The sequence below is a fragment of the Girardinichthys multiradiatus genome, chromosome 4 (assembly GCF_021462225.1).
Source record: "Girardinichthys multiradiatus isolate DD_20200921_A chromosome 4, DD_fGirMul_XY1, whole genome shotgun sequence".
Taxonomy (NCBI): domain Eukaryota; kingdom Metazoa; phylum Chordata; class Actinopteri; order Cyprinodontiformes; family Goodeidae; genus Girardinichthys; species Girardinichthys multiradiatus.
In genome coordinates, this window is record NC_061797.1 from 42,805,709 (window position 1) to 42,830,337 (window position 24,629).

Consider the following 24,629-nt stretch of genomic DNA (forward strand, 5'->3'; position numbering starts at 1 on the left):
AATAGCTTTATATCTGCTTTTAGGAGTTTGTTTTATGAAAACCCTTCTAGTTGTATTTCAGCTTTGGGACAATAACAGATTTTAAAGCAGAGATCCTGCAAAATATTTGGATGCCAGGTGAACTGTTTTCTAGCAGGATGAACACACTACAAAATAAAAACATCTTCTAATGTGGAATAGCACATTTTTCATGTGCATTTATTAAACATCTAGTTTGCATTTTTTTTAAACTGAAGGGCCATATAGTTTAAGTTTTTTTTCTCCCCTCACTTTTGATGGGAGATGGAAGTACTGGGAAAGTGATTACTGAATATTTCACATGTTTAAAGTATTACCTAATTTAGGTTCTGCCTATAATCTATAAGCATAAAAATTGTGCTTTATTTGTTAAACTAATCTAAAGTAATTTTTGTATCTTTTCTTACACACAAAGTTTACCCAGATGTTTTGAAAATAAACTACAAAAAAGGATAGATTTACTTTTCTAAGGTCACAGAGAAATATTTTCTTTTTATAGAATATTCTCAGTTAAAGAAAACCCAGCATTTGCAAAAAAAAATAGCAAAATGTTGTAAAAAAAACTCAAGAGTTAAAAGAGTTTTTACATTTTATTGAGGCTCATTGAAGGTTAGAGGAGATTTAATTAAAATAGACAAATTCCTTTAACACTTGGGTTTAAACAGACAAGAAGTACAGATATAAAGTTGAATTTTGAGTTGAGAACAATGAAGACACAACATCCAGGTTAACATGCAGGTCCCCTAAAACAGCAGCCTAGATAGACCCAGGACACAATTGGATAATACTGAAGTCCTTGTACATATTTTGCCAACAGGCAGAGCAAGTTTACAGTTTTTATGGTTATTTTGACAGAACATCTTTATATTATTACAGGGCAAACAGATTATTCTTGAAACAATTAAACTCTCTTAAATGATTATGTTAGTCTTCTGGGTTTGAACTAGATTCCTAATGAGACACAAATTCATAAACATATTCACTTTCACAACAGCAAACATGTATTTAAATATTTACCGTAAGAGCAGACCATTCTTCACTTTTTTCTTTCTGACCCCAGAGAACATATTACACAAAGAGAGCATAATTGCAAAGTGGTAGGAAAAGGATAAATTTAAAAATGTTTTACAAACATAATTAAAACATTTGGTAATTTATTTTTGTGCCCTTTACTCTGATACCCCAAATAAAGGTTTGTGCAATCACCATCCTTCAGAGGTCACCTAATTAGTAAGAAGTGTCCAGAGAACCATGGTAACTCTGGAGGAGTTGCAGAGATCAACAGGTCTGGTGGAGGTAATCTGTCAACAGGACAGCTATTAGTTTGGCCTTCAAGGAAAAGTGACAACCAGAAAGCTGCTGTGTTGTTCAAAGAAACCCATAAGAAGTACTTTTGACAGCTGGCCATCAGCCATGCAGGAGAAACAGCAAACAGATGGAAGCAGGTGCTCTGGTCAAATGAGACCAAAATTAAACCTCCTGGTATTCGTGCAAAAGGCTATGTGCAGAGGAAAACTAACAGCACATCACCTTGAACACACCATCCACACCATGAAACACGGTGGTGGCAGCATCATGCATTGATGCTGCTTTAAAAGTGTGGTAGAACATTTTTCTTGAAAATCATACTGTACATTTACTTTAAAACCAAACTACTAGTACAATTGAAAAGTAAGGCTGATCAGGGTCAGAACACATTTGCAGATTAGTCCTCAGGATATTTGTAGTTGCTGGTAATATTTACAGCTTCAGCCCCCAAAGGCAGCCCGTCACTATACTCATATCCCAGCTCACAGTCGTTTATGTTTCCTATACAAGTGAAAGACTCGCTAACAATACTTTCCTCTGTGTCTGCCTCTTTCTCCTCATCATCATCTACGCTCTCTGTCTCTACGTTGTCCTCATTTATCTTCCTCTGAGATTCTGTGATGGGAGCGTGCAAGCTCAAGTTGGTCAGCTTCCTCTTCAGGAGGTACTGGTCTTTGGCCTTGAGGATCAGCTTGTAAGTCTTGCTGCGGTATTTGTAGACTAGGTGAAAGCATGTTGCTCCAAGCAGAGGCACAGTGGACACAGTGAGCAGGCAGATGCTGACTGAGATAATGATGAGGTTCGGTACCCTCTGTCTGGTGGTAAACAGCACCTGGATTTCACAGTCCTCCCCTCTGTAGGTCAGACACAGAGAGTAGTTGGTTTCAGGCTGTAAACCACTGAACAGGTAGGTGTTGACTCCTTCTTTGATCTGGGACCACTGCATGGCAGAGTGTTTGTTATCTGCAGCGATGCACAGATACAAACCACTTGAGTGGTCTTTTTCCAGGAAATCTGGAAAACCAGAGGTCTCCTCGCCATCACTCTGGAAGCTCTTGGCTCTGTTGGGGCTCCTGTCTCTGGGTATGAGTAGAGGATTGAGTCGCACTGTTGCCTTGGTTTCTGACACCCCCAGTGCAATGACACCAAAGTCAAATGTGTACTGCTTTATGCCGTCCAGGCTGGCGTTCAGGATGTAGCTTGAAAAGTTTTTTGTGTTTGCAGTTAAGCCACATTTGCGTAAACCTGTCACATATCTTGTTGCGTCCTCATAAAATTTAGAATTGATGCTTGCAGTCGGCAGGATGGTAGATTCAACTGTCAAATGGTCTTTTCGTTTTAAATCTGGAGGATACAGAGAATCAAAAACCGTTTTTCTCTTTGTTTGTTGTTGCATCAATGGGCTTGTGGAAGTAAACACTGTTGTCATCAGTTTGATGGCTGTTGGTTTTGGACGTGGAACCACCTTAACAGACACTGAATCTTCAGCTCTGCCAAACCCATTTGTTGCAGAGCAGCTGTAGTCTCCGCCATTCTCTTTTCTGAGGCTTGAAATGAGAACAGTGCCGTTATTAAACACTTTAACGGAGTCAAAACCTTCATTAGATTCTGCTGAGCCGTCATCAGCAACGGACAGAGCCACCTCATGTTTTTGGCCTCTGCTGGGAATATTCCACACCACCAGTGGCTTTGGGTTTCCTTTGAACTCACAAGTCAAAATTAATTTGGTCTTCTCATTGAAAACCATGTTGGGAACATGTGGCTTAATCAGAATTGTGACATTTGGGCTCGTGCACTTGGACTCAGGCAATTTTGAAATGACTTCATCTTTAAGCTCCTTGGGAGTTGCACAAGTGATCAAACACTGATCTGACACTGAGACGGTGGTTGTGGAGATCCAGTCTCTGAGCCAGTTTAAGGTGCAGGTGCACACAAAAGGATTGCTAAAAATTTGTAAATGTGACAAAGACACCAGACCATCAAATGTCCCCTCAGCTATGGTTCCAAATCTGTTATTGTTAAGTCTGAGGGACCTCAGGTCTTTGAGGTTGGAAAAGGCATCTCTGGGCAGGTGGGACAGCTCATTGTGATTCATCTTCAGCATCTCCAGAGTTGTCAGGTTCTGCAGATCCCCCCAGGGGAAATCTACCATCTTATTGTGGCTAATGTCAAAGTTCCGAAGATGAACCAAAGATACGAGGCTCCCTTCTTCGATGGAGACGATAATGTTGTGGGTCATCCACAGGGAGGTTATCTCAGTAACATTGTCAAAGCGTCCCAACGGGATTGTAGTGATCCGGTTAAAGGACAGACTCAAGGTCATCACATTGAAAGGCAAACCATCCGGGACTTCGGTTAAATATTTGAAGGAGCATTGAGCAAAAAGACGACCAAATTTATCCGAGCAGGTGCAGAGCTCAGGACAGCAGTGGACGGATGGGAAGAATACGATGATCCACAAAGCAAAGGCAAGGATATCTGCTGCTGCCATTTCTGCTCCTGTAAAACAGCATCACAGCCAGGATATTAATGGGAATAATTTAAATGGTTTCATCATTCCCCACTAAGAAGGTATGTGCATAATATCAATGAATGAGGTGGTACAAGTAAAAGGACATCATAGTGAGATTATCACAGTTTATTAATCCGATGTCATTAAAACATTTTTAACTCGGTTACATAAAATGTTAACAGCTAATATAAACGAGGTATTATATTCCCAACAGGAGCATTTAGAGAACAGCATTTTGTTCCTGAATTAATAAGTTTGTATTTTTTGTCAAAAAAGTGTTACATTTCAAAAAGAATCATATGTGCCGTCAGAAAAAACGTCATTCTGTAAATGAGGCAAACTCTCATATTTTCTTTTCCACATTACCATAATTTAGTAGTTGGTGTAGCAGAGAATGCATTGTGCTTTTTTTGTTTAATCAAATCCTTAATTGAAAAGGGAGATTTGAAATAAGCAATGTGCAGTTTTCATAGTAAATGTTAGTTTGGAAAGAACATGTGCATTTTTTTATCTTCCAGAATATATATGGTTAATGGTATTACTTTTTGGCCTCAGTAGCAGATTCCTGCAGCATATCACATAACATTGTTTAAGTTATCATGCTTTGTGGGACCCATAAACAGCCTGAAGGTAGGGAGGCCATACATAATAATAATATAACTAAGATTCCAGTTTGCAGATAAGGTAAACTGGACACAGAAACACAAACAGAATAACTAGAGGTTCTGCCAAGGCCTGCTTGAAACCAAGAGGATGGAAGTACGGGGAAAGTGATTACTAAATGTGATACATGAATGTGGTCGCCAATGGACTTCAGCTATGGAAAACAGGAATCTGGGATGCCGACTATATGGGAACCGACTGAAACCATGAGGGAAAACAGAGAGATCAGGTAAAACTAAAGCAATAACTTAGCATGAACATAAGAAACTACTAAAAACAAAACCCAATTCAAAATCTTAAATCGAAACACATGGGAAGAACAGGGATCAGAAAATGAACAAACAGAACACAAGTATAAGAATCCAACTCAAAACCAAACACATTCACTATGTGTAACAAATAAGATCCTAGAGAAGTGAAAAGCTTTAGAAGCTGGTCTCTGAGTCCAGGTCCACAGCAGGCAAGGGATTATTTAAATAAACTATTTGTAAGACTGTTGGAGGACATGTCTACATATGGACTGTTTTTTTTTTGTGGTTTTTTCTTTTTTTTTTTTTACAAATAATAAAAGTGTTTGCTTATTTTAAGTTGACATTAGAAAGGGGAAATATGAACACTTTAATCTAGTTTTTAAATGTTTTTAAGTTGAGTATTTCATAAATTTAACTGAGTTTGAAAGACTTTTATCCCCTGATCTTCTTGGACAAGAAAAACATTTCCTTTGAGTTTAATTGGCATTACCTGATGACATACTATTTGACTGTTTGGAGAAAAACGCGAGACATTTTTCATTCTAAAAGCTGCAAAAACACACAATCTGAGCAGATGTGAGTTCTTGTTTAATGCAGAGGCTGCTGGTTTTCAAACTGCGCAGCAGCTTCTGTCCTTGGTGCTGAAAGACAGAAGAAGGTCTGGTCTGTTTGTGTCTGCAGACTGCAGGACTTAAGCATCACAAGCAGTCTATGCAATCAGACACAACACCACGAAGCTCATGTGAAAGCAAAGAAACTGCGTCAGATCTGTGACAGCTGCTTACCTGTGTTCTGGGTTTGTTTACCTAACTCTGCGGAATAATTCGAAATGCATCAGTCAGTGTTTGCAGTCAGACTTCAGAAAGCACAGTTGCTGCGTCAGTTTGTCTGCTGACATGATGGAAACAGCCAATGTTTTGCTGCAGAGGCAGTGTGCTGTCTGCGAACATCAGCATCTGCTTGTCCTTCCGTGGCATCTACCTCCTCCTCCTCCCCCTTCCCCTTCCACTCTCTCTCAGCTCTGGATGGAACCACGTTATCACTCCAAACAAATATTTTAAAGGGGAAACAACCTCTAATATTCTTAGATGTGGTGATTGAGGTGAGTCATAACCAAATGTATAATTTAAATCATTTTAAATTGTTACGCTCGAAGAGAAAAAAACAAAAAACAAAGAACTCCAGATGATTATTTTAAACTTTTATCTATCTTAAATATATTTCACAATATAATCTGACTGTCAGGTTCTCAGTGTTAATGGAATAGCATGACGAAGCTTTGAATCAAATAGTAAACAACATAATTATTTACCTCCATTTAAAAACCCTTCAGAAAATAGCTGATACATTATATTATTGGACCATGGCTTTATTCCTGGTGAAGAACAGAGCTGCTCTAAATATTGTTGTAGGAACATCTCCCTCTGGTTATTAGAGCTTATTGGATGTAGTACATGTTGGAGCTCTGCTCTAGTTTTATAATGAGGGTCTGATTTTCTTAGGCAAGAAATGTTGCCTAATAATGTAACTGTAGATACTCTAGTATCTACAGTTACATTATTAGTGTGTTGCAACCTCTTTCATAAATCCATAATCTCAATTAAATAATTTGCTATGTTGAACACATCAAGTCTCTCTGCAGCAGCTACATGTTTTGGTCATACTGTTTAGCAAAAGTTGAATTTAATCTAGAACTGTCCTAAATAGGTTGGAGGGGAGTTCCTGCCTCAAGTGGAGGAGTTTAAGTATCTCGGGGTCTTGTTCACGAGTGAGGGAAGAATGGAGCGGGAGATCGACAGACGGATCGGTGCGGCTGCCACAGTAATGGGGGCGCTGTGCCGGTCAATTGTGGCGAAGAGAGAGCTGAGCCGAAAAGCGAAGCTCTCCATTTACCGGTCGATCTACGTTCCTACCTTCATCTATGGCCATGAACTTTGGGTCATGACCGAAAGAACGAGATCCCGGATACAAGCAGCTGAAATGAGCTTCCTCCGTAGGGTGGCCGGGCACTCCCTTAGAGATAGGGTGAGGAGCTCAGCCATCTGGGAGGGGCTCGGAGTAGAGCCGCTGCTCCTCCACATCGAGAGGAGCCAGTTGAGGTGGTTCGGGCATCTATACCGGACGCCTCCTGGACGCCTTCCTCGGGAGGTGTTCCAGGCACGTCCCACCTGGAGGAGGACCCGGGGACGGCCCAGGACACGCTGGAGGGACTATGTCTCTCGGCTGGCCTGGGAACGCCTTGGGTTCCCCCTGGAGGAGCTGGAGGAGGTGTCTGGGGAGAGGGACGTCTGGGCGTCTCTGCTGAGTCTGCTGCCCCCGCGACCCGGTCCCGGATAAGCGGAAGACAACGAGTACGAGAACTGTCCTAAATAGACCAACTGAGGACATTTTCTGAGCATCATTTAACTCAGAGAGGCTCAAAAAGTCTGTTTTTTTTTTTATGGTACTAATAATTCAATTCAATTCAGTTTTATTTATATAGCGCCAATTCACAACACATGTTTTCTCAAGGCACTTCACAACAGTCAGGTACATACATTCCAATTAATCCTAACCATTGAACAGTGCAGTCGGAGTTAGCTTTTTACTCAAATTGGATAAAAAGCTTTTCTGTCTAAGGAAACCCAGCAGATTGCATCCAGTCAGTGACTTGCAGCATTCACTCCTCCTAGATGAGCATGTAGAGACAGTGGACAGTCACTGGTGTTGACTTTGCAGCAATCCCTCATACTGAGCATGCATGTAGCGACAGTGGAGAGGAAAAACTCCCTTTTAACAGGAAGAAACCTCCAGCAGAACCAGAACCAGGCTCAGTGTGAGCGGCCATCTGCCACGACTGACTGGGGGTTTGAGGGAACAGAGCAGAGACACAGAGAACAAAGAAGCACTGATCCAGGAGTACTTTCATACAATCGGTAAACTATGAAACGTTTCTGAACCTTAATGAAGTTTTCTGCATAACATCGTAAAATCGAATAGTATTAAGCTTTAATGCCCCCCAACGTGTCCATCTAGAGGAGGAAAGTTTTTAAAATTCTTGTTGCCAAAAATAACTCAACCTCATACAGACTGATGGAGAGCATCTAAGAAGACTTATTTTTTAGTTTTGCCACAGGCTCTTAAATTAATTTAGGTTTGGACTTTTGGACTTTAACTGGGCTATTTTAACACAAATGAATTCTGACTGTATTTTTAGGGTCATTGTTAAGTTGCGGCTCCAATCTAAATACTTCTGCAGCCTCTAACAGGTTTTCCTCCAGTGTTGTTCTGTATTTAGCTTCATCCATCTCTACAACAACTCTGACCAGCTTCCCTGTCCCTGTTGAAAAAAAACGCAGCCCCACAGCATGATGCTGCCATCACCATATTTCACCATGAGGATGGTGTATTCAGGTCATTCTGCATGTTAGTTGTCATCCATATGTACCTTCTTCCACGTGTTTGCTGTGTCCCCAACATGGCAAAAACAAACAGAACCTGCAGCAAATCAACAAGTCAAGATACACAAGATGGCGCCGCAGATGGTCGCCTCGGCGTGTTGGTGCGCATTGTTTTGTTTTGTTTTTTGCTTTAAAACGGTCTTCTGTGATGGTACCCGGAGCTCTCTCACCAGAGAAGAACTCATGAACATCAGGGCTACTACACCAGAGGAGTTATTTCCCACTTTTCTGCCTACTGCTCTGGAATTTTTGGATATTCTGGTCAAAGGTGTGCTCACCTTTGCTCACGCGGTGAAACGCCGGAAGAGAGGGAAACGGGCTGGGGTGCTGGTACGTCTTCGCCAGCGTGGACTACGAACACCGTTACCTGGAATATTTCTCTCTAACGTGCGCTCACTTCCCAACAAAATGGAGGAACTACAACTGTTGTTGGGGAAAAACAGGGACTTTTATTCATCGGCAGTTTTGTGCTTCACGGAGCTGTGTGGATTAATACCGGACTCTGCGCTGCAGCTGGCAGGATTCCAGCTCTACAGAGCGGACAGAGACACGAAACTCTCCGGCAAAGCGAAAGGTGGAGGAATCTGTTTTTACCTCAACAGTGGTTGGTGCAACGACGTGACAGTGATTCAGCAGCACTGTTCTCCAGACCTGGAAGCCTTCATCATAAACTGTAAGCCTTTCTATTCCCCCCGTGAGTTCGCTTCGTTCATCCTGGTCGGTGTTTACATCCCGCCACAAGCTAACGTGCAGGTCGCACAGCGCATGCTCGCCGACCAGATACTGAGTGTGGAGCGGACCAACCCGGACTCCTTAGTTATTGTCGTTGGCGACTTTAACAAAGGTAATCTGACCCACGAACTCCCCAAATATAGACAGTTTATAAAATGTCCGACCAGAGAGGACAACATTCTGGATCACTGTTACACCACCATCAGAGACGCTTATCACGCCGTCCCACGTGCTGCACTGGGCCAATCCGACCACATCATGGTCCACCTGATTCCTGCATACAGGCAGAAACTAAAGCTCTGCAAACCTGTTGTGAGGACGACAAGGAAGTGGAGCAGTGAGGCTGTGGAGAATCTCCAGGCGTGTTTAGGCTGTACAGACTGGGATGTGTTCAGGACTACTACCAACAGTCTGGACGAGTACACAGAGGCTGTGACTTCCTACATCAGCTTCTGTGAGGACAGCTGTGTACCATCATGCACCAGGATGAGTTACAACAACGACAAACCCTGGTTCACAGCTAAACTCAGAAGGTTAAGACTGGATAAGGAAGAGGCCTTCAGGAGTGGGGACAAAGACATATACAGAGAGGCAAAGTACAAGTTTGGCAAGGCAGTGAAAGAGGCCAAACGACTGTACTCTGAGAAGCTCCAAATCCAGTTCTCAGCCAACGACTCTGCATCTGTCTGGAAAGGGCTCAGGCAGATCACCAACAAGAAGCCGAAAGCCCCCCACTCCATCAACGACCGACGCCTCGCCAACGACCTGAACGAGTTCTACTGCCGCTTTGAAAGACAAAGGGACAGTCCTGCAACCATCCCCCACCACGCCCCCCAACAGCTGCAGCCACAATCCACCACCCCCACCTCCCCAACCTCAAGAGGGGCCTTGGCACCTCCAATCCCCACCCTGAAGTTCCCCCCCACCAGCCCCCTACCCACGCCGAGGACGGCTCTTTCCATCCAGGAGAGGGACGTCAACAAACTCTTCAGGAGACAGAACCCCCGGAAAGCTGCTGGTCCGGATTCTGTCTCACCAGCCAGCCTGAAGCACTGCGCTGATCAGCTGTCTCCAGTCTTCACAGACATTTTTAACACCTCACTGGAGACATGTCATGTGCCAGCCTGCTTCAAGTCCTCCATCATTGTCCCTTTTCCCAAGAAGCCAAGGACCACAGGGCTTAATGACTTCAGACCCGTCGCCCTGACCTCTGTGGTGATGAAGTCCTTTGAGCGCCTTGTGCTCTCACACCTAAATCACCGACCCCCTCCTGGACCCCCTGCAGTTTGCCTACAGAGCCAACAGGTCTGTAGATGATGCAGTCAACCTAGCCCTTCACTTCATCCTCCGGCACCTGGACTCCACAGGAACCTATGCTGGGATCCTGTTTGTGGATTTCAGCTCTGCCTTCAACACCATCGTCCCAGTTCTGCTACAGGAGAAGCTCTCCCAGCTGAGTGTGCCCGACTCCACCTGCAGGTGGATCACTGACTTCCTTTCTGACAGGAAGCAGCGCGTGAGGCTGGGGAAGCACGTCTCTGACTCCCTGACCATCAGCACCGGTTCCCCCCAAGGCTGTGTTCTCTCTCCTCTGCTCTTCTCCCTGTACACCAACAGCTGCACCTCCAGTCACCAGTCTGTCAAGCTTCTGAAGTTTGCGGACGACACCACCCTGATCGGACTCATCTCTGATGGTGACGAGTCCGCGTACAGATGGGAGGTGGACCATCTGTTGGACTGGTGCAGCCAGAACAACCTTGAGCTCAACGCTCTAAAGACAGTAGAGATGGTTGTGGACTTCAGGCAGAACCCAGCCCCACCTGCCCCCATCACCCTCTGTGACTCCACAATTGACACTGTGGAATCTTTCCGCTTCCTGGGAACCATCATCTCCCAGGATCTCAAGTGGGAGCCAAACATCAGCTCCCTCATCAAGAAAGCCCAGCAGAGGATGTTCTTCCTGCGGCAGCTGAAGAAATTCAACCTGCCAAAGACTATGATGGTGCACTTCTACACAGCCATCATTGAGTCCATCCTCACCTCCTCCATCACCATCTGGTACGCCGCTGCTACAGCCAAGGATAAGGGCAGGCTGCAGCGTGTCATTCGGTCTGCTGAGAAGGTGATTGGCTGCAGTCTACTGTCGCTCCAGGAACTGTACACCTCCAGGACCCTGAAGCGGGCAGGGAAGATTCTGGCTGATCCCTCCCACCCCGGTCACAGACTCTTTGAGACTCTCCCCTCTGGCAGGAGGCTGCGGTCCATCCGGACCAAAACCTCACGCCACAAGAACAGTTTTTTCCCATCTGCCACCAGCCTGGTTAACAAAGCCCGGAAACCACCCTGACACTCTCCCTTTCCCCCACACCCCCCCTTTTTTTGCTGACAGGACACTTGTAACCTGCAACTCTATGCGTTACATTAACGCTCAGCTTGGACTCATGCTTTACTTGCACTGCTTTACTTGCACAATGATCACCTGCACTGTTGTATTGCTCTTGCATCTTATACTGCTCTATATTTACTCTCACTCACTTAAAACTGTGCACATATATTTATATTATATTGTAGATATGTTTATACTGTTTAATTTGTACTGTATTGCACCGACTACGCCAAAACAAATTCCTTGTATGTCCAAAAATGTACTTGGCAATAAAGCTTTTCTGATTCTGATGAGTACAGAAGATTTAACCTTTTGGATCCTATCTGTCTTTATCCCAAATCATTTTAAATTAAGTCAAAATGCTACAAAACAACAATCCCAAAAAAGCTTGTAAATAAGCACAAAAGTTATTATTGAACTAAATGTAATAGGTATATCTGCATGTTTATTTAGATACTTTTTATAATAAAATGGCTGGCAGCTCAGCTCATAAACAGGTGATCAGTTCACCTATTGTGAGTTCAATGAAAAAAAATATCCAAAACGTTTACTGAATATTTGTATATAATAACAATATTTGTCACAGTTTTGGAGTATGATGTGCTGGGTGATTGTGTTCTGTTTCTAGAAGCTGCAGTTCTGGACGGAGTGTTGCAGTCACAACTGACTGTCATCAGCTTTTAACATCAGGATATTTAAGCATCTCTCTGACAACCACTCAGTGCATGATAGTCAACCATTTTTAGTAGTGAGTCAAGTCAACCATTGAATAAAAAAAGAGATTTTTTTTCAGAAACCCTTGTTCTCTGAGTTCTCTCTGCATGTGGGTCACAAAGCCAAATGAAAACATAACAGAACCATCAGGCCAGATTAACCCAGCAGAGAACCTCAGAAGTACTGCGTTCAAACAAGCCTTGATATTGGCAAAACATGCATCATTTTCTAACCAACGCCTCAGTCAATTTACCGGCTTATCACAGGATCTCCATATAAAACTATTCATTCTATTATCTGTCAGCTTTAATAAGATTTTCAAACCTACTGTAATGGAAAAATATAAAACAAAATAACTAATGACACAAATAATTGTTGTGTTAGTGTTTGCTATGGTGATTCCCACATCTTCTGGGAAGCTTCAACGCCAAACCTACAACTGGTAATCTAACAGTTTTAACTTCAAACAAACAACGTCCAAAAGTCAAATTAGATCATTCTTTAACTGTAGGTGGAATTACCCTCTCATGGCCACCCGTTGATTCTAATGTGGCCCAAAATTCCAGTTTTGAGTGGAAAATTCAGAGGTAAAGTAAATTGGGGCTGAATTTGAGTTTTAAAGTGAACCCTCTGTGGGGATTTGACCAAAATACTTAGGTGCCCTGTACAGAGCTGCTTAGGGCCCCAAAACCATTAGGGGGCTCCCATAAATGCTTTGATGTTAACATTTAAATTTTAACATTGACCTTGAAGTGATTGTTTCAGCATAAATAAATCAAAAGATTTTAAAGTGGTTAAAATTAAAATGTAAGATTGGAGCCTGGACATTAGTTGCGGTGATGTTCGTAACAGGATGAGGGGCCCCAAATCAAATTCTGCTTAAGGCCATATTCGACCTTGGGCCAGCCCTGGTCCTGTAGCAGTGGGAAACCCACTTGGTGAAACTTGACTAAAAAGTCTATGTCTTCATTTATGTATATCTGTCACGGTGTGACATTTTGGACTTTGTTTTATTGTCTCTTGTGATGGTTTATTTTGTCTTGAGGTTTCTATTTTGGTTTTTGTATCATGTTTATTAGTTTGTTTTGCTCCCTCTACCCCCTCCTGGTGTTTTGTTGTTTTCCTCCCTCAAGTTTCCTTTATGGTTGTTTCCTTATTACTTTGTATGGTTTTATTATTATTATGGTTCTTTATTCTCCCTGGATTCTTTTAGTTTAGTTCTCATTTAGTATTTCTGTTAGGTATTTGTTCTCTCTCTCTCTGTTTAGTCCTGAGCTTTGTTTCTACAATTTCAGCCTTCCTTTTTAGGTAAGCTCTAGTTATTGTTTACGTTTATTCTACTTCTCGTTTCCTCCTTTCCATTCTCAGTTTGTCCCCTTAGTGTTACTTAGGTTTGTTTACTTTTATAGTCTGGGTTTCCTTATGGTTTCTATTTTGTTTAGGCCTTAGGTTGTTGTTCTTCTGTTCCCTCCAGTTTCTGTTTCCTTTAGTTCTTGGTTATTCTGGATTTCTTATGCTTTTGGTTATCTTAGTCGATAGTTTTGCTTAGGTCTGTTTCTCTTTATTGTTTATTAGTTCCACCTGTCCCTTCTGCCTCCCTGCCTCCATGTCACACCTGCTCCCTGTTTCTTTGATTACCTGCCCTTTGTTATCCCTCAGTATATTAGTTGGTTTTGTGTCATTGTGTGTGCTGGCTCCTCTCCGTTACTACCCCTGATTCTGTCTCGCTACGTTTTCCTTTATTGAACTCTTATGTAAGTTTTGGTCTGAACTCTTGTAGTACCTGCAGTGATTTGCTACGTGTTTGTAAAATACCTCTGAAAATAAATTCTGAAGACTTACTACAACATGGGCTTCCCAAGTTCTGGTCTGCATTTTGGTCCGACTCAAAATCAAACCTTGACAATATCTGTTCATGTGGAGTTGAAGCTATAGACATTATGAGAGCTGAAACCGAAACATTTCTAAAAACGTATTGGGGAGCAATTCTAAATTTGACTTTGAGCTGAATAAAGGGCCTAAAACCTCATGTAACCTAAATCACAAATTTGTAAAAAACATAAATAGTGCGATGGACTGGCGATCTGTCCAGGATGTACCCTGCCTCTCGCCCATAGACTGCTGGAGATAGTCACCAGCTCCCCCGCGACCCACTATGGAATAAGCGGTAGAAAATGACTGACTGACTGACATAAATAGTATTGACAATTCAGTCATGTAAAGTTTAATTAATTTAAATAATTTTCCATCCTGTAATTAAAGCTCTGAGATTTCGCTGCTGAAAACATTTGGCCAAACTCTGGAGCCAAAAACTCTACAAATTTTATGAATACGGTCATCTATGCCAACTGTTATCTGGTAGTTTATCTGATATGCAACGTTGAGTATAAAAATAACATATAAGGCTACTCAGTCCAATAATGGATATTTTAACAATGGTTATAATTTGTTTTGAGAGCACATGGCGTAAACTGCAGAACTTGATTTAGGAGCTCTTAAATACTTAACAGGATTTGAATTCTAACTTGTTAATGGAAGAAAAATAATATATTTTACCACATTTTGAGATCAGGGAATTTGTGAAAAGTAGTTTTCTGAAAGCCATTAATATGTGAATTGAGAAAAGCAGAAATTACTCTTTTGAATCAGGTTTGTGCTTCCTGCGCAAATGTCAAAATAAATCTGAGAAGACGAATTTGCAATTTCTACTGCAAAAAGGCAGAAATGAAATTTCGCAACAGAAAAAAAAGTAGGTAGAAAAACATCCACAATGCATTTTTTGTCATAACTGTAATTACACTGATTTTCCAGCAGATACAGTGGGGAGAACAAGTCTTGAGTTCAAACAGGTGCATTTAACACATGTCATACATGTCAATGCAGACGGTAAGTGGAGAACAGGGGGGGCTTTTTAAAGAAGAATGAACAGGACTGACAGCCGGGATTCTTACTGGTTTCTGATGTATCAAATACTTATGTTATGCAATAAAATGTAAATTAGAAATCATAAAATTTGACTTTCTGGATTTTTGTTTTAGATTCCGTCACTCGCAGTTGAGGAGTAGTTGTTCTCCCTACTGTAACACAGCAGTTTGTTAGTGTGGAAGGTTTGCACATCATTTCCACAATGTCCTCCTTCAAGCGCAACAACTGCCACACAAAAGTAATATCATTTAGATCAAATTTGATGATACGTTTAAAGATGTGTTGCATTCACACACATCACATTTATTGGTGTTCATGTCAGAAAAATGTGCGGCTCACCTAGAAAACGCCAGATTTATATTTAATAACTGGTATTTTAGGATTGTGTTGTTTCAGCTCAACTTTAATTTATTCCCAACTGGTCTCACTGTGTGAGATTAACATACATGTTGATGTGTATGTGGACCTCTTTATCTCTGTGGAGTTTCTTTTATTGCAGACCTACAAAACTCATTATGCCTCCTTTGTTCCAATCTGCGTAAGGTTTCCTGAGTCCAGACCTCACTTAAGATCATCACAAATATTTTGCACCAAATTCTAGTGAATGTTTTTCTTTTATTAGAGAGAGTTTCTAATTTACAAATACCACTGTTGACACCTGTTGACAGTGTCAGAGCTTACATTACATTTTTCCTCATTATTTATCAGTAATTATAGATAAAATGTAACAAATTTGGAATAACCTATATTTTAAGCTACTTAACATCATGCTTTTAGAATAAATGATGAATAAATGAATAAACGAAAATCAGAAGTCCTCAGCTGCTGGCAGCACCTCCTTATTCCACCAGGAGTCACTCTTTGCAAAACAATGGCGATGATGGAACTGACTGAAATGGTTCAGATATTTTGTTTTATTCAAGGCGTTCTCAAAACACAAAACTGTCAGCAGATATAGATTGTGACACCACTCTCCTTTTTTACAAGGTACAACTTGAATAAATTTGTATGTGGATGTTGAGTGTAAACAGAAATTCTTAGTTTGGACAGGACCTTAATACAGGAAGGAGATGAGGAGAAACTCAAAGCAGGTGATATAGAGAATATTTTAAGCTCATAACATGCAGAAGCAGCTTTGGAGTCTAACGTTTTTCTCTATTTAATATCAGAGTTCAAGGTTTTAATGATTAGAAATCGTAGGCCTCAAATATATGTCATAATGTGGCAAAAATTTCCTTATTAGCAACAGGTGAAACCAAAAAGGAAGAGTGATTGTCAACAAACAACAGCTGTTGCTTTATCTTTGCACAATTTCCTCTATATTATTAACTCTCAAAATGAAATTGCAATAAGTTTGAAGCAAATCTTTTGTCCAAACAAGGACAGAGATGAATTTTTAAAAAGCATAAAAATAACCTAATGTGCAGGCCTTTTATTCTAACTTTTCTTTGACATTTTTCATAATTTGTTCTTTATGAATGGTTAAGTGCACAATCTGAAACCAGCTCTATGCTTTGAATGTATTTATCGGACTATATGGGATTATTTCAACACAAGTAAAGCTGAGCAAACAAATGAATACTCAAGCTTCATTTCTTAGAACATTTTTGTCTTTCTATTCAGTCAGTCATTTTCTACCGCTTATTCCATAGTGGGTCGCGGGGGAGCTGGTGCCCATCTCCAGCAGTCTATGGGCGAGAGGCGGGGTTACACCCTGGACAGGTTGCCAGTCCACCGCAGGGCAACACACAAACAACCAAGCACACACTCATTCATACACCTAAGGGCAATTTAGAGAGACCAATTAATGCCTAGCAGGCATGTCTTTGGATTGTGGGACTGTCTTTCTATTCATTGCAGAAAAATATTTCCTAATAGGCCAGTGGGTGGCGATAACATTTAGACAGGTCGACTTGGCCTCGTGTTTTAAATCGTTGTCATGCTGGAACATCGGAGTACGTCCCATGCCCAATTTGTCCTCTAGTATTTTCTGATAACATGCTGCATTCATCCTGCCAACAATTTTGACCAAGTTTCCTGTGCCTTTGTAGCTCACACATTGCCAAAACCTCAGCAATCCCACTCCATGTTTCATAGTAGGAATGGTGTATTCCTCTCCAAATGTGACATTGATGGTTGGGGCCAAAAAATTCCATTTTTGTCTCATTACTCCAAATGTCTAGAAATGTTGAGGCTTGTCTTTGTGCTGTCTGGTGTATTGTACTTTTTCAATTTCAGATTCAAACAGCAAATGTCACAGCAAGGAACATCAGTCACTTCAATCTAGTCTTAACTGTTAGGCCTTGGATCATCTCCTCTGCAGGAATGCCAATTTATGAACTGGGCGTCAGAGGGTCTGAAGGAGCACCTTTCCCTTTAACACATACATATTTGCCAACAAATTCTTCCAGAGAAGCCTGTGCAGTCAGTCAGTGTGCATCGGTTTGCATTTGAATCCATCCGAGGATGAATTTAATCAAACCATCTTCCATATTTCACACTTATGGAAAATTAAAAAGAAATCATACGTGTCAATGCAGACGGTAAAGAAGCTGAAGCTCCCCTCACTCCACCTTCATCACCTTCACCTCCTCCCCTCCATGTACAGCCTACACCCCTCAGTGCAGGAGAGCAATGAGATTTTACCGGTAATATGTTTCTACTGCTCCTTCTGTGATGCCCTGCGGTATCACCACTGACCAGGAAGAGCTTGAAGGGCTTCGGAGAGCCTCATTTAGCTCCATAATCCTTCACAACTCTCAACATGTTTGCATGGTGTTATGCACTTATGCACACACTAAGGACAGAGTGAGGAGACAGAATAAGTCTAAACACAAAAGTGGAGTCAATTTACATGGCTGAATTAACATAGCGGAGGCACTGCATTATGCAAATGTGTTATGGTTCCTCTGTGGAAGTGCTCGTAAATTGGATGATGTTTTATGATGATGTTAGAGTGAGTTAAAGCAAGGGGGATCAGTGCATTTGGAACCGCTTTGATATATCTGAACCCCTCCTCAGCTCGTCCTGCTCCAAGACAATTCGGCAGCTTGCCTTCGTGGTGCTTCCCACAAGCTGTCATGAATTCAGGCGTTCGGCCTCAGCAAGTCTATAAGACAATAAAACCGTGCTGGATTAGCCTGCGGACTGTAGCAGAGGATGAGAAGTAGTAAAACCTCACTACTGAGATAAAAGGATTGGAAATGTATCATTGGAGAGCTGAAAAAAGAGAGATGTGACTTGTTTTTGGTGCGGTTTGCAGAAGTCTGGATAAAGGAACCATGAACAAGGTCAAACACTCTGAAATAAACAAGAATTAATCCTGTTACAGAGGCTAAGGTTCAGTGCAAGAAGAGTGTGTTGCAGTAACTCGTATAAACCCACACATAGGCAGCGGCCTTGGCTTTGTTCTAGCTATTTGTCTGGTATTGCAAAGGTTCCATTTACTCCTGATTGCCTGTGACTGCTGACCTTTGAACCCAATTCACACCGGTACTGGAGGAGAACCCTTCAATACTGGCATCAGGTTGCTTTTGCCCCTGAGCCAGTGGATAAATTATGCCCTTGGAAACACTCAAACACACACAAAGAGACAGGATGAAAATACTCAATCAGCTGTTTTACATGTTTTCGTCATTTTTGTTTCACAAACTGCTTTGTTTTACCAAATTAATTCTCCAGGAGTCATATCTTGTGTGGTTGAAGCGGGGCTAAAATGCAGAGAAGAACTTGGAATAAGTATGGCTGAAGATTTATTAATAAAGAAAACAAAAATTACAGATCTGTTTTTTTGTTCTCATTTTATTAACTTAAACTTGGTGTTGGTACTGAAAGTTACAACAAACAAAAACCAATAAAGAAGAAAACGCTGATTATGGCCTATCATTTACACCATCTTAACAAAGTTGTACAGTGTAACTGGCAACATTTGGACTAAAATGTATTTTTTCAAGACTAACTTCTGTGATTTCTAAAAGAAACAAATCTTAAACCTTTGTTTAAACCTTGACTCCCGATAAAACCGAGTGCTTTCACAATGAATATGTTTTCACTGTGATGTCACCTTCTGGTTCATCTAAAATCAACTTTGGATTTCTTAAAAGCCATCAGCGCTTTGGTTTCTGGGATCTCACAGAGACATGCATGCCTCACAGTGACCAAGGACAAATAATTAAACATTCATCAGAAGGTTTCTGTGAGAACATGTGTGTGCAGACCAAGACCATCTGCACATACAATAGCAACAAACATTGGTTCACTTCTCATCTGAGAAAGCTGCGCAGGGATAAGGAAGAGGCTCTCAGCAGTGGGGACCGGGCCCTGTATAAGCAGGCCAGGAACAAACTGACCAAGGAGATCAAAGCAGCAAAGAGAAGCTACAGTGAAAAGCTAAGGAAACACTTCTCACATGGAGACACTTCTGCTGTTTGGAATGGTTTGAAAAACCTGACTGCCTACAGGATACCTTCCCCCAACCCTGACCAGAATCCTCACTTGGCAAATCAGTTGAATGGCTTCTACTGCAGGTATAAATATGCAACAGTTGACACCTCAACCCATTATCTCCGCATCCCATTCAGACAGAAATTCTTGGCATACATCAACCACCCTCCTGCCTTCAGACCCCCTGCCTGCACTATGAATTCTCAAAGGACGATGTAAATAGGATCTTTCAGCGCTTGAAAACAAAGAAGGCCTCAGGACCTGATAATATCTCTCCATGCCTGAGAGCCTATAAATGACTATAGGCCTGTTGCTCTGATGTCTGTGGTCATAAAATCTTTTGAGCGACTGGTGTCCAAACACCAGGACATCGCAGGCCCGCTGGACCCCCCTGCAGTTTGCCTACCAGGCAAACAGGTTGGCAGATGATGCAGTCAACTTCATCCTGCAACACCTCGATCACCCAGGGATGTTCACCAGGATCCTGTTTGTGGACTTACCAACATCATCAGCCCAGGCATCCTCTACCAGAAGCTCATCCAGCTCAAAGTCCCGGTCTCCACCTGTGCTGGATCACCAGCTTCCTGAAGGGCTGGTAGCTGCAGGTGGGGCTGAGGAGCATCTTCTCCCGCACAAGAATTATCAGCACCAGAATTATCAGCACCAGCGCCTCCCAGGGTTGTGTTCTCTCCCACTCCTCTTCTCCCTCTACACAATTGACTGCACCTCAGCAGACCCGTCTGTGAAACCCCTGACGTTTGCAGATGACACCACTGTTGCTGGTCTGATCCAGGACAGTGATGAGTCTGCATACAGACAGGAGGTGGATTGGCTGGTTCACTGCTGTGGTCACAGCCACCTGGAAATCAGGACAAGTCCAGACTGCACCAATCAGGTCTGCAGAGGGAATCATCATGGCTGACCTTCCCTCTATCCAGGAGTTATACAGGTCTAGGGTCAGGAAAAGGGGAGACCCCACACACCCTGCACATAAACTGTTTAGGCTTTTACCTTCAGGTGGCGCTACAGAGTGCTGTCTGCTAAAACCAGCCGCCACATAGACAATTTCTTCCCCCAGGCTGTCTCTCTGACAAACACTTGACAGTCAGAGTTAAAGATCAACACCATGCAAACTTGGACTGATCTCACACTATATTATATTGTAAAGTCAATTGTGTATATATGTACATTTAAAAATATATTCTTCATTTCCATTGTTATATATACAAAAAAGAAAAAAGCTTCACAAGGGAATTCAAGGTAAGTTACCATGCTGGCAGCATGTGTGGGTCCTGGGTGGTCTCAAACCAAAGCTACAACCAAAACATGTCAACACCCTTTGGCAACATCCCAAGTAACATACATCAATACTTTTGGTACTGTGGCACCTCCAGCTGCAGTGACCAACTTTCTACACATTCAAAAGGTGTCGACATTTGAAGTGGCGAAGAACCAAAGTAGCAGGAGAACATTGGCAAGTGCATGGAGGATGAATACATTTTGATGAATAGACTAAAACTTACAGGAGATGAAGGAAAACTCAAGAACCAGTAGTAACAGGAAAGCAGGATTTAACAACAAAGCAGCTGGACAAACAGACGACCCGACAATGAGGGAACAGAACCCGGACTTGAATACAACACAGCATTAACAGAACTACATGAAAAACAGGTGGGTGTAATTAACAGAAAACACAACACAGACTTCATGACAGAAGGTGACTTGTACATGAGTATGTGTATGTGCAAACACCTCCAAATTGTGCCCAGGTTCAGGTGTGCTAGTTGACAGGAGACTGAGGAAAGCAGTTAAAGCTTTAACATGAAAAACATACCTGAGGGGATGTCAAAGTTAAAGCCCGAGCATAATTTTGCCATTAAGGAGGAAGAGGAGAAAAGACTATAAGCATCAGTCAATAGAGCTGCAGTGGGATATTAAACTTCGGTGTCAGCGTTATTTATCATGGTGATCGGTGACAATCATTCTGGATATTGTGTGCATGATTCTTCCTGACCACATCTTCCCAGGTATCATCAACGAACGTACAAAATAACACAGGAGTCCCCAGCCAAGTTTACCAAAGACAAACGTATTAGCATCCTCTCATCATGAAAATCATGTTTTCTCCAGCACAGTAGAGGTGGTGTATTTCTGGTGCTGATGGTGTGCTTACTTAAGAAGCTGCTGACCACGAACTAAAACACTGATGTACTGAAGGCAAAAGACATGAGCATGCATGCATTACTAGTGCACATAAACACTGAAATCTATTTCATTTTCTTTTTAACTGTTTTCTCTGGCAAGACGAAGCCGAACAGATATACTTTCATACATGGAGCATTATGACTATCGCTACAGTGCTCCACTTGATATATACACATAAACTTTATTAAAAACTGCTTTATGGTTTATTTCAAATGCAATGAACATGGAGACAGAAACAAAAGTGAAAAAAGCAGCAAGAAAGGGAGAGAGGTGGACCAAAAAGGTAAAAGGGAGAGAAAGAGATAAGAATAGGGGACAGAATAAAGAGAAAATTGGATTACACCACACTCTAGGTGGGTAAGGTAAGGTAAATTGATTTATATAGCGCTTTTCAGGAACAAGACATTCAAAGCGCTGTACATGAAGAACAATTACAATACAATCACAAAGAAAATAAACACAGATACAGACAGAAAAACTAATCAAATGACACTAATAATTCTTGGGAGTAATAATAATTAATAATCCTTCCAAGTTTACTGGTAGAAATTGGTTCCAAGCCACACTTAAACCATCTTATGTTAAAAGAAGATGATAATATTGATAGTCTCATCATTCCACTGAATTCTAACTAGGGAAGCTGAGTCACTGGTACACAACAGCTTTAATCCACATTTTCAGGTGCTAATAATATATTGCTTTTACTGGTACTGAAGTGGAACTAAGTAATAACAGTCCATTGTAGTCTAATTAAGGAAGCTGGGTAATTGGTGTAAGAGCAGCTATAGTCCAAATTACTAATAATGTAGAACAATGCTTCTACACCTGCAGAAATAGAGAAAACCACAAGAACAAACAACAAATGTACACAGTACTAATTAATATAAGATGTATTTAGTGTCAACCAGAGCCCCATATAGAGTATATCTAAATATTTGTGTATCTGTATACACCTAAAACCAAACACCTGTGGGTGCATGTGTGAGCGCGCTTGTGTATATAAGGTTTTTCCATGAGAATCTTTTTTTTTTTCCATACAAATATTAAATTGTGGGCAAGAGGAGCCACAGACCTGCGCCCAGGACCCAAGGCAGACATCCAAAGCCCCCCAGAGTATGAGAGCCCAGAGCGGACCACCGCCAGGTCCCCTTCTGAGATCCACTTCAGGTTAACAATTATGGCCTTGTGGAACGATACCTTAATTTTTAAATATCATCCAATATCAGGCCTTGAGTAACTCAAGGGCCACACTCATTTACATTTTCCCACCTCTACCCACCATTCTCTCTTCATTCCCCTTCCCCCTCCCTACATCCAAGCTACCCTTGTTACAGAGGCAGAAAATGTAGTTTAGGGCCCAGGTGCCAAGCGACAGCACTACCCGCCTCCTCATCTACCTCATCTTCGTAGCCCTGGCCTCCCATCACAAAGGGAGTAAATGTATTCATCTCATCCTCTGCGGCCAGAGAGGTCACAGCCTTATCTTGCCCTCTGCTGTACCGCTGTCAGCTGCGCAGCCACAAACCATAACTTCTAACTGCTAGCAAGAACACCATGCAGTCGGATGCTTGTGAGGAACACAGGGAAAGAAAGCGGAGAAAAGAGACCGGGATTCAAAGAAGGGAGTTGGAAGTGTGGGAAATGGCAAAAGTATTGCACAAAAATATTTAACAGGAGCCTATATGTTTACAGAAAATTATTCCAGTTCAGTTTCTTTTATAACATCAATTCACAACAAATATTTTATATTAAAATATGCAAAATCCACCTCAGTTCAAATTATAGTCAGATTTCCATCCAACATGAAGTCCAGTATTCCAAATACAATACAAAACAATGCGATCAAGTCGTCACATTGTGCTACTTGGAAAAAGTGTTCTTTTTAAGAAAGTCCAGTAATTTCTTTTGAGTTGTTAACTTTGCAGCAATTGCTTCCCATGTGGGGACAGTGGAGAGGAACCATTAGCTTCTCACAGAAAGTAACCTCCAGATAAAACAGTCTCAGCATGAGTAGCCACCTGCTGTAGTCAATTAGTGCTTGATTTTACTATCTTTATGAGGACTTTTCGGTTACTTTCATTGACTTCCGTTTATTTTCCTTGATTTTTAGTGCCTAACCCTGACCCTAACACCATTATAACACAGATCTTTGTTTTAGTTTCTCTAAAGTTTGGTGAAAATAGCACAAAATGAGGAATAGTCCCAACAATCTGCGGTTTTACACAGGGTTAATAGTTAAAGTTGCAAATCGGTTTTAGAGTGAACATCACTGATTTTCACAAGAGGATTGGCAAACACCATTAAAACACACTTTCTGTTTACTTTTGTAAAATGCGGTGGAAATAGCTCAAATTGATGGCCCCAAAGGACAAACAGGATCAGCCACAGCAAACTGTGATCACCCTGCCAGCCTCCAGGAGGGGCAACTGGAAATGGCAACAGCAAACTGACACCATCCATGCACCCCAGATGCCAGATCAATTCTAAAAAGCTTTTTCCAGCGTTTCATACACCGCATAACCTCTGGAATGCTTAGTTGGTGGTACATAACAGCGCATAACCACTTAAACAAGATGAGAAAACTTACCAGAAAGGTGTGAGTTCAGACCGGTTTCTTGAATGAAAACTCAGAAATGGCCCAGGGGTCACTAACCCAGCTAGCCAGCTTAGTCCTGGTGACAGCAATTGTTACACTTCAAGACCTAATTAGTCTCCTTGGTGTGATAGAGTAAGGCCACTTGAGCTCAATTATATAAAGTATAAGGGTTCAGAGAGACCATAGTAGGGATTAAAACTGAATTAATCTTTTAAAACGGAGTTGACAGTAGGCGCAATGCATGCTGGGTAAGTAAAAAACGGACTTTTATTTTTGCAAGATGAAGTGGACCTAACCAGGTGTAAACCATCTGTAAAGCATAAAAATGAACAGAAATCAGTTCAGACCTGCTTCTAAAACCGATCTTCAAACTTAAACCGGTGCAAAACTGCAGATTGCTGTGATTGTTCCTGAAAAAACAAGTGATGTTCACTCT

General features: G+C 41.7%; 1 protein-coding gene across 1 annotated transcript; it reads right to left on the reverse strand.

Moving 5' to 3' along the window:
* Nucleotides 1-589: 589 nt before the first annotated feature.
* On the reverse strand, nucleotides 590-24,239 carry LOC124866552 (immunoglobulin superfamily containing leucine-rich repeat protein 2-like). The gene is made up of 2 exons (XM_047362384.1): nucleotides 24,185-24,239; nucleotides 590-3,825 (listed from the first exon to the last, which is right to left on the reverse strand). The coding sequence occupies exon 2, from the start codon at nucleotides 3,815-3,817 to the stop codon at nucleotides 1,724-1,726; it is 2,094 nt and encodes a 697-aa protein (XP_047218340.1). The 5' UTR covers nucleotides 3,818-3,825; nucleotides 24,185-24,239; the 3' UTR covers nucleotides 590-1,723.
* Between the last annotated feature and the right edge of the window lie 390 nt (nucleotides 24,240-24,629).

Bases quoted from the DNA above. Each gene is read 5' to 3' on its own strand.
- LOC124866552 (XM_047362384.1), bottom strand. From the start codon at position 3,817: ATGGCAGCAGCAGATATCCTTGCCTTTGCTTTGTGGATCATCGTATTC.